Below are 11,744 nucleotides of genomic sequence, written 5' to 3' on the forward strand. Positions count from 1 at the left end.
TGTGTGTGTGTGTGTGTGTGTGTGTGTGTGTGTGTGTATATATATATATATATAAAATTAAAACATGCGTGCGATTGGCACCAGAGACAGCTTTATGTGTATCGCACATGCGCAAGTCAACATCTATTTTTATTTTTTATTTATTTATTTTTTTCAACATCTATTTTTAAATTGCCCGTGTGCATCATGAGTACCAGCCAGTCGGTCAGACAGTTGGACAGACGTACGGTTGGTCACTTAGCCTTTTATATATAGGTTATAGAGAGAGATCATTATTTAACCAAGGCGATCATATGTTCACAAAAAAATCATCCATGATTACCCAACATACAAATGTCACATACCTTTGGAATATAGGTCACAGAAAACAATCCAGATGCATCACAGAGATAAAAAGAATATAAATTATAAAAAAAAGGGTAAACAGAGAAGTAAAAAAGTCTAACATCTGTTCAACTAGAGTCCCAGAGGAGAGAGAATGAAGCAGAGACGATATATTAAAAGATAATGTCTGAGAATTTTCTAATGTAATAGAAGACATTATAGATTCAAGCCTAATAAATCTCAAACAAGATAAATTTAAAAGAATTAACACCAAGACACAAACTGCAGAAAACCAACAAGAAAATCTTAAAAGCAACCAGAGAAAGAGATCACTTTCCAGTAGCAATAGATTTTAACACAAATATACAATAATTACATATAAAGGACAAAATGCTCCAGATAAAACACAAAGACTGTCATACTGTATTTTTTAAAAGTGACTTCTATACTATTTTTAAGAGACAGAGAAAATGAAAGGATACAAAAGACTGCAAGTAAAACAGTGGAAAAAGATATAGTATATAAACATACAGTAAAATGATTCCAAACTAATATTATCACTATAATAAGTATCCAAAAAAGAAAAAAATAGTATTTGGATAGATGGCTAGGCAGGAGGATGGGGTGATAGAAGAGGCAATGATTAAAATGAAGGTCTCTGCCATTATAATCTGATGAACAAAAATAGATACAGAGGCAGAGCAGCATCGAACAAACTGTCAAACTACAGCGGGAAGGCTAGGGAGGGTTGGGGGGCAGGAAGGGAGGGTAAGAGATCAACCGAAGAACTTGAATGCATGCATATAAGCATAACCAATGGACATAAGACACTAGGGGGTAGGGGAGGCCAGGGGAATGTCAAGGGGGCGGGGAAGAAGGAGACATATGTAATACTCTTTGCAATACTTTAAGCAATAAAAAAAAATGAATAAAGAGACATTTTAAAGGGAAAAAAAAAGAGAAATACCAGATGTGATCACATGGTACCAAAAATATTTTCTTAATTCTCTAATATCAGAAGTATTTGCATTTTGAATAGAATTTTAAAATAAAGTGTCATGAAAATAATAAAAAAATAAAATAAAAAATATAAAATGAAGGTCTCTGAAAATTCACAAGTTTAGACTTGGTGGTAAAGGAAGTATAATACCACTAGAGGCCCAGTGCTTTTGTGCACTGGTGGGGTCTCTTGGCCTGGCCTGCGGGGATTGGCCAAAACCAGCTCTCTGACATCCCCCGAGGGGTCCTGGATTGCAAGGGTGCAGACCAGGCCGAGGGACCCCACTGGTGCATCATTGGGGCCGAGGAGGGCTCCATGGTGTGTCGGGCCTGTCTCGCCCAGTCCCAATCAGCTGGACCCCAGCAGCAAGCTAACCTACCGGTCGGAATGTCTGCCCTCTAATGGTCAGTGTGTGTCATAGTGACTGGTTGAACAGTCGAACACTTAGCATCTTAGGCTTTTATTATATAGGATTAAAACATCTTAAACAACGTCATTATACTACCTTCATCAGAAGAGTGACATAGCTAAAGTAGAATTAAATAAGAGGAATATTACAGTGTTATACAGTATGACCTGGAATTTTTCATACTTTTGTTTGTGGAAGGGAGAGAAGAAGAAGACATCAGAAGATGTGTAGGAGTCTATGATAAGGTAAGGGCCTGATAAGGTAAAAGGGATCTAGGAGGCATTTTCAAGAGGAAGACCTATCTGCATCAGTTTTCTTTCTTTGAAATTTTAAAGGCAAAAAAATGCACTATGCTTTTTAAAAAATAAACAAAAAAACCCCAAACTTTTTGTTTTCCACCCTTATAACTCTTCTGTATTATGATACAGTTGCCCATTAAATCAACCTAATAACATACAGATTAGTAATCCAGCGATTTTCAACCTTTTTCATCTCATGGCACACATAAATTACTAAAATTCTGCAGCACAATAAATAACATTTTTTGCAGACCTGATAAAAAGAAGGTATAATATTGATTTACAAAATAATAATAATAATAGTAATTACCTACACTTTTTGCTCCAAAGTGACTTTAAAAAAAAAATCAGGTTCCTATACTTATACACAAGGATTTTGGATACTAACCAATCAGATACAACATTATTATGTGACATGACCAATAAGATGCAACTCTATTATATGACCTATGTATTTATGGTTTAAGACTGGGCATTCACAGCAGATGGCTATTGTTATTTTAGCTATTGTCATTTTTCATTTGACAATCTAAGGGAAAAGGGGTCAATTCCCTGACTAAATAGTGCATGGTTGAAAATCGATGCAGTAAACAATTCTTTGTAAAAATAAAATACCGATGAACTAATTAGCCAAATTAGATACAACATACACAATCCATAATTATATTACAAGAGGCCTGATGCACGAAACTCGTGCAAGCGGCTCGGCCCCCGCCACTGCGGCTTCGTTGGAAGGATGTCCGGTCTAATTAGCATATTACACTTTTATTATTATAGATTACTAGAGGCCCAGTGCACGAATTCGTGAAAGGGTGGGTCCAGCCAGCCCGCCCCAATTGGGGTCGATCAGGCTGGGCCAGCCAGGGGGAGGGACCGTAGGCAGCTGGCCAGCCAGCCCCGCTCCCTGGTCAAACTCCCAGTCGTGGAGACAATTTGCATATTACCCTTTTATTATATAGGAGGATGACTTCTTCACTATTAATATCACTTATGTAAGAAAATAATCTGATAGCTTTTTCCTCTTTGAATGCTTATGTACATAATATGAAATTCTCTGATTTAACAGTAAATAAAACACATTTTTATTTTCAACTTGAAAATGAACTTAACTGCCCTGACCAGTTTGGTTCAGTGGATAGAGCGTCCGCCTGCCGACTCAAGGGTTCCGGGTTCGATTCCGGTCAAGGGCATGTACCTTGGTTGCGGGCACATCCCCAGTAGGGAGTGTGCAAGAGGCAGCTGATCGATCTTTCTCACTCATCGATGCTTCTAACTCTATCCCTCTCCCTTCCTCTCTGTGAAAAATCAATAAAATATATTTTAAAAAAAAAGAAAAAAGAAATGAACTTAACTCACCAATGCTGGGTGGGCTACCATAGTTAATTGGTGACTCAGGTGGTCTTCCACAATGCAATGCAGCCAGAGCAGATCCTTTCCACACAACATGCTTGCAGCCTATTAAACACACATATTTATGGTTACAAAGATAGGGCACAAAGCCAAACAATAAGAAAAGAATGTCTAAATGCTATTAGAAATTTTTCATACTTTTGTTTGTGCGTAGTAAGGACTGTCTTCCAGCTCCTAATAAAGTTTGTACTCCAGGAACACTTTGTGGAATTTCTTGTTCAAGAAGAGGTCCTAATCGATGACATATTTGCAGCAAGTGATCAGGTGCTAAATGTCTGTAATACTTCACCTATTATATAAAAGACATGTAATATTTGCTAAATAAAGTGATATAATTCTTTATACCAAATAAATACTCTTTAAAAAATACAGTAATTTGTTCTGGCTAGTCAACATTTCATTTTACTTGGGAGAATAGTTCATGTTTATTCTGTGAAATCACTTGACTCACAGAACAGAGCAGCTACCCAACCATCATTTAAACCACAGAGGAGGAAAAATACAAAAGAATTAATGTAACCTAAATATACCAAGTTATAAATTAACAGATGCTAGTCAATGCAAATACTGAACGATGAAAAAAATATATAGCATTATAATCTAAAATGGTATGTCTTAGTTTAACATTTTAATTTTCAAAAAAGTCAAACTATAAAATAAAATGTTTTATATCCTTGATATTATAAAGAGTAACTCCAGAATAATTCAGGATTAAATAAACTTGATTGTTCATGTTTTCATTACAAAATTTTAAAGACTTAGAGAGCATCTATGCTGAGTTTTATGATTTACCTAGAACCTAACATAAAGGCCAAATTCCAACTATTAACTGAAACATATTTTGACTTGTATAAAAAAAAACCTACCTACTAGAAAGTTTGAACATTTCTGGAACAACTTGAAAACACTGCTTAATTTATGCTACCATTTGAAAACACGTTATGTAATGCTAATTTACTTATCCTACAGTATTTTCAGTAAATAGACAATATTTGCGTATTAATCTAAAGAGAATTAGAGAAAATAAAGTATACTATTTTATCACTTTATATTTAGAGGTTATCAAGTTACTAACAATTTCTCATTGTAGTACCTAAATAATTATACTCTCTAGTTTAGCTGTTTTCAAAGTGTATTTAGAAAACCTCTGGGAGTTCCTCAGGCAAAAATTACAAATAGTAAGACACTATTTACTTTTCACTCTCATTTTTCTCATGAGTATTTGGTGTTTTCCAGAGGCCACATGACATGTGATGTTACAACAGAATGAATACAGAAGTATATATAAGAATCTGTCTCTATTAAGCTAGACCAAAAAATGTTCTAAAAAAATGTAAAACAACTCATCATGTAAAAATGACATTATTCTCACAAATTTGTTTTGGAAAATAATTATTTTATTTTAAAAGTTAATTATAGTAATGTGGGGGAAGGTCAATGGGGAAAAAAAGCAGACATACGTACTACTATTTGTAATACTTTAAACAATAAAAAAGAATGTTGATGTATGGCCTTTTGCCTTTTTCATTCTTCTCTGTTTACCTTGCATTTTTACATTATGTTATAATCATTCACATATGTCATATATTTATAAATATTTAACTTTTATATATAACATATACAAATTTTCTATCCTGTCTTTTCTCCATAAAATATTTTCGTCATTCTGTTAGTATATGCTTTATAAATACAGTGGGGCCTTGACTTACGAGTGTCCCGACTAACGAGTTTTTCGAGATGCGAGCCGTCTCTCGGCCGATTTTTTGCTTTGAGTTGCGAGCTAAAATTCGGGTTACGAGCCAGCTTCAGATACCCCACCGCTAGTTGGCGCAGCGAACGTCACAGTGAACGCCACAACATCAGCCCAGCATCACATGTCTTGTTCACTTTAAGATTTGACATACGAGTAATTTGAGTTACGAGCTCCGTCACGGAACAAATTAAACTCATAAGTCAAGGCCCCACTGTAAAATTTAATGACTGCATATTAAAAAAATAAAAGTTAATTATAGTAATGTGAAATAAATTTAAATAAAACATTTTAAAATTTCTATTTTTAAATGATAAATGAGATTATAATGTACATAAACAAAGGAATTTAAACAATTTTTATTCATGTAAGGGGGTTCTGAGGCCAAGAAGTTTGAGAATTGCTACTCAAATTCATTTAGTAATGGCAATTTTAGTATGAACTCCTTATAAAACTTATTTGGAGGAGATGTGTGGGGATTAAATCATTTCATTCCATCTTGTAGTAACTGTCATACTCTAACTACTGAAGACCATGATGGTATTTTTAAAAACTTAGCTAGTATTCATCCTTCTAAGCTGAAACTAATTGAGAGGAACTTACTTTACTTTTCCTCATAATACACTCCTGTCATGGAGACTGCAGGAAGCCATACCATCACACTGTGATTTAAAATTATACAGTCTGGCATACAACAGATAGTCAATAAGTACTGATAGACTAAATACTTCTGAAAAAGAGGTTCTAATACAAATTATACACACTACATCTCTGCTTTTGAGATTCACAAAGCACAATGACATTAAAGCCTCTGAAAAATCTTAAGATAAAACTGTCTAATTGTGTTTAATGCACAATTTCCCAAACTCATTAGCTATAGTATCCCTTTTTTCCTAATAGTATCATCTTGACCCCCAAAAATACTTTTTCAGTTATCTGCTTCAGAATGATTAGCTAAATAGAAAAAGCATTTAAAAGAAAATACCAAAATAAGAATTTTTAGATATATCATACTATTCTCTACTATTTCCTATTTTGCTTACAATAAAATTTTAAAAAGTATCTAAAATATTTATGTCCCTTCCAGATCTAAATTTGTATATGATAATTATTCTAATGTGACTTCTTTAAATTGATCAAAATTCCTTGTAAAATTTTACTTTAACAAGAAAGTTGATTACTTCTTAATGTTAATTCTGTGATGATTCTGTATTAGAGTCTTTTTGCAAAATACATTTCAGGTAACAAACCTGAAAATCCTTATTGCAGAATTTCATCTTTTAATAAAATATTATGAATCCACTTTTTCCTGACTAAATATTTTCTTGATGATTACAATTTTTCAAAATCAACTTTCATTTTAAAGTTACAAGAGATACTTTCAATGCTTAAACTCCTCATGCTTTCTGGCTTTTGAGACTTTATACAAGCTGATCTCTCTGCTTAAAATCTATTCTTTACCCACCCACCTCCACTATCACTCTCTTTCAAGTCTCAGTCAATGCTTTACTGCCTTACCTGACCTGTTATATTACCACTGCCCCTTCTTTGTGTTTCCATAGCACATTATATACTCCTTCCCAAATGTTCCTTTATGACCCCATCCCCAACAGTTTGTAATACTTATAATGTACTAATTTTCCTTAATAATACCCAGACCTCAGTGGGAATCTAATGATAGTTATGTTCCTTTTCCCCAACCCTGAAAAAAAACACATATATAGGTACTACTACAATCTTGCCTTGTTTTGGGGGTTCATAAGACCCCTGACACTATACTAAAACTGCCAATTTATGGTCCATGTCCTGCATAAGCATGAAATGAGACCCTGTTTATCTGTCAACCCAGTACTTAAATGCAGTACTCAGACTGAGTGCTTAATAAATTGTTAAAAAAATGAAGACATGAAAATATGCAGAAGCACTGACTTCTCTTCTATTTAGCCACTAAACAGTAAGTTCCTTATGGTCTGAGATCCTGGACACCAGCTCCAGAACTCCTTTTCTTCACACTCTATACTCTCTTCTTGGACAGTCCTTATACATATCACACTTTCTTAGAAGACATCTTTCTTTGAAATCCCAAAGCCTTCTCAACTCATCATGTAAAAATGAACTCTTAAGCCTCATGCCAAAACCCTCCAACACGGCAACACCATATACACAGCCTCAAATAAAGATGTCATTTTTTTATTTGCCCATTCCTCCCTCCCACCTCATTCCCAATATCCAAGCAGTTTCACCAAATCCAACTGATTTGTCCTTCCTATCCTTAAATGCAGCTCTCTCTCTCCTTCACCACAATAACAGCCCAACCTCAAATCATCTTTGCAATAAACTCCCATCTTTCCAACATCTACTCATGCCCTCTACCTCAATCAAATCTATTCTCTATTTTCCTTTGAATGAATGCTCTTTCAGAAAACATATATCTGATCAAGTCACCCTTATCTAAAAGAGGCTTTCCTTATTCTTAGCAGATTCAAATCCTTAACATTGTCTGCAAACCCTGACACACATTTCTGGTCCATTCCTGGTTCTCTGCTTTACCAGGCACATTCCCAGCCATACACCCTCCAGCTCCACTGTCTACATTTAGACACATCCATCTTCTTCCAGGTTCTTTACCTGCACTCTCTTCAGTCAGGCTTTTCCCAGGTGATGAACTCATTTCCCCACATCCCCTTCACACAACTCTCCTATATGCTTTAGATCTTCCCTCCAGTGTAACTTTATTTGTTTTCCTTTACCCTATTCAGTCTGTATATATCTTGGCTGCATACACTCAGTGACTTCTACTTAACTCATGTTATCAGTTTATGATTATACATTTTAAATTCTCAAGTTCACCACAAACTATAAGAGAACAGGGACCATATATGTCCATCTGGTCCCAACTTTGTCACACACAATACATATTAAAGAAAAAAATTAAAATTATCATTTGCTACTGTCTTTTTCTAAACATTATTCTTCATGAATATTAACCCATGCCACTACTGATCCATGGTCAATATTTAAAAAGTAAAACCAAGAACAAATTTAAAAAGTTAAAATAGCTCATTATGGGTATACATATATAACTTTTAATTTTCAAATTAGTAAAAGCCCCTATCTTTAATATTAAGCCTTTTGGTTTGAACAAACTATTACTTTATTTACTTACACTAATAAATAATTTAAAGGAAATTAAAACAAAAAGGAAAACTTGAAATGATACTCTAATAAACTGCCTTCTCCAAAATATCTATATTTGAATTCTCAGTAACTATTAATACATTATTATTTGGGAAAAACAAAACACAACTTGACATCCTCAGTTCTAATATACCCATTATTTTCCATGACCAGAGCTGCTTTCAAGCTCTTTAGATATTCAACACATAAAAAAACATGACCAAATTATGAAGTTAAAGTGTGATAAATAGTAATAACACTTACAGAGCTAAAACATAATGACTGAACACTAAATGCTAGCCCTTGGGGTAAGTGTGGTAAGTTTTACATATAACAACTAAGTTAATTATTTTAAAAACTCTAAAAGGTACATATTATTACTATTCCCATTAATAAAGAAATTATGGTGCAAAAAAGTAAAACAACCATGAAAGGTCACACATTTAGTGGATGGCAGAGATGAGAATAAAACCAAGGCAGACTAACACCAGAGCTCATATTCAGACTGCCCAACCCCACAGTATCTATTGCTTCAAAAATATATATATATATATCAGTGTGCAAGCAAGCTATAAAGGAGACATTTTATATAGTTTTAAAATGACATTAAACTGAGCCAGAAAAAGAAACGTTTTAAAGTTCATTCTCACTACTAAAAAAAAATAAGCACAAGAGCATAATTTCCTATAGATAAAGGGGAACACTTAAAAATCTAAGGATACAAGTAAAAGATAAAACTAACACTCTACCAAAATGGCTGAAGGAAATCAATCCTACTTTTGTACATTATTAAGATTAAAATTTTAAACTCTTAAATTTAAAAAGAGGGAGGTCTAAGCTGACAACGAAGTAGGTGGAAGGTACACTCACCTCCTCCCAAGAACAAACTGGAATTAAAACTAAGTTATAGAACAATCATCCTGAATAACCAACTGAAGACTAGCTGAAGAGAAGTCTCATAACCAAGGATTTACAGAAGCCACATCAAGACTGGTAGGAAGGGCAGAGACGTGAAAAGAACTGGTTCTGCACCCACAGAGGCAGCTGAGGTGCTGAAGGATGTCTTGGCCGTAGGCTCTCCCTGAGAAGCGTGGAGTGGGCACCAAAACAGCCCCCCACCCCACCCCAGCCCAGAGCACCAAAAGCTAGGAAGAGGCACCCACATAACATTTGGCTGTGAAAAGCACCAGGGCTTCTGACCAGCAGGGAGAGAGAGAAATCCACTAAAGTCACAGGCGGCCTCTTAAAGGGCCAATGAACAATGAGATATCACCTCACACCTGTCAGCATGGCTATTATTAAGAAATCAACAAACTGCAAGTGTTGGCAAGGATGTGGCGAAAAGGAAACCCTAGTGCACGGTTGGTGGGAATGAAGACTGGTACAACCACTGTGGAAAGAAAGCAGTATGGAGTTACCTCAAAAAATAAAAAAATCGAACTGCTTTATGACCCTGCAATTTAACTTCTGGGAGCTTATCTGAAAAAACCCAAAACACTAATTCAAAAGAATATATGCACCCATTTGTTCATTGCAGCATTATTTACAATAGCCAAGATTTGGAAGCAGCCCAATTATCCATCAGTAGATGATTGGATAAAAGGGCTGTGGTACATTTACATAATGGAATACTACTTAGCTGTAAAAAAGGAAATCTTACCCTTTGTGACAGCATGGATAGATCTGGAGAGCATTATGTTAAATGAAATAAACCAGCCAGAGAAAGACAAATACCATGTGATTTCACTCATATGTGGAATCTTAGGAACAAAATGAACTAACAAGCAAAACAGAGACAGACTCAGAGCAGGCTGACAGCTATGGTGATAGTGGGAAGGCTAGGTCAGGGGTGTGGAGGTATTGAGCAAAAAGAAAAAGAAAAAACTCACGGGGACAACATCATGGTGACTGCCAGGGAGAGGCGAGTGGAGGATAGTGGAGGAGGGTGTAGTGAGGATAAATGGTAATGGACGGAGACCTGACTTGGGGTGGTGAATACACAGTGTATAGATCATGTGCTGTAGAACTGTGCACCTAAAACCTGTATAATTTTAACCAGTGTCACCCCAATATATTCAATAAAAAGGAATAAAAGAATTTAAAAAGTTTCCTCTTATATGTGGAAAAATTAAAAATAAAGTTAGAAGAGAGGTATAAGTAAATTACACCAAAAGGGTTAAGACTGTAAAATTTGATTACTATTAACCTAGACCAGTGGACTGGCCAGAGCCTTTTCAAACTTTTCATATCCCTGCCCCTACCTCCAATACCAATTGAGAATCACTTGATATACTAGTAACAACAACAATCTTTTGTTAACTGTCTATAATTAATGGCTAAAACCTGAATTAAACTTAATTATCCTTTTTGTAAGTATATTACATTATATAAAACAGAGGTCAGCAAACATATTCTATACAGTGTCAGATGGTAATATTTTAGTCTTTGGGAAATACTATCTATATGCAACTCTTTTTAAAAGGTATTAACTTTAGCTTAGGAGCCTTGCAAAACAGATCTGCACAGTTTGCCCATGTCATCCATAATTTACCCACCCAGATATAAAGAATGACCCTTGGTTCTAGTAACTTTCCCAGCAATAGGGGTAATACAATTCTGCAAAACAAAGGCAACTGTGCTCATACCTTCTCCATCTTGGCCCAATCATAAATCTGTAGCACTCTTTTCTCAGACTGCATATATAAAATATTTCTAGAATTATCAATTACAATTTGAACAATAGGATAATCTCCTGAAAATATGAATTGTAGAGGACGAACCAAGATGGCGGCATAGGTAAACACCGGAAATTGCTGCCTCGCACAACCACTTCAAAAATACAACTAAAGCCGAAACCGGTTTGGCTCAGTGGATAGAGCGTCAGCCTGCGGACTGAGAGGTCCCAGGTTCGATTCCGGTCAAGGGCATGTACCTGGGTTGCGGGCACATCCCCCCTGGGGGATGTGCAGGAGGCAGCTGATCGATGTTTCACTCCCATCGATATTTCTAACTCTCTATCTCTCTCCCTTCCTCTCTGTAAAAAATCAATAAAATATATTTTTAAAAAAAACACAACTAAAAGACAAAACGGACATCATCCAGAACCACAGGAAGGCTGGCTGAGTGGAAATTCTACAACTAGAAGGAAAGAGAAAAGCACACTGAGACTCAGAGGAGGTGAGGAAGTGCAGAGGTACGGAGGCACACGCGGCAAGGACTGGCAACTGAAGACACGCCTGTCTTTTTGAATCGGGAGGGAGTCACAAGCCCCCGACTGCTCTGAACTCCAGTTCCGGGTGAGTCTCTGGGGACCCAGACTCATACGGGAAGAAACTGGACTGTCTGGCAGTGGGCAGAACTCGGAACTCGAGGGCG

At 35.8% G+C, this 11,744-nt stretch overlaps 1 protein-coding gene across 1 annotated transcript in view; it reads right to left on the minus strand.

The window, feature by feature from the left end:
• PHIP (pleckstrin homology domain interacting protein) overlaps nt 1-11,744 on the minus strand; it is a 176,059-nt gene that overhangs the window by 136,121 nt on the left and 28,194 nt on the right. The window contains exons 3-4 of the mRNA XM_014535815.1: nt 3,581-3,731; nt 3,389-3,487 (exon numbers count right to left, since the gene is read on the minus strand). Of these exons, the coding sequence (XP_014391301.1) occupies nt 3,389-3,487; nt 3,581-3,731 (250 nt within the window). The remainder of the gene's footprint in view (nt 1-3,388; nt 3,488-3,580; nt 3,732-11,744) is intronic.

This window comes from Myotis brandtii, unplaced genomic scaffold (assembly GCF_000412655.1).
Source record: "Myotis brandtii unplaced genomic scaffold, ASM41265v1 scaffold151, whole genome shotgun sequence".
NCBI classification, from domain to species: Eukaryota; Metazoa; Chordata; class Mammalia; order Chiroptera; family Vespertilionidae; genus Myotis; species Myotis brandtii.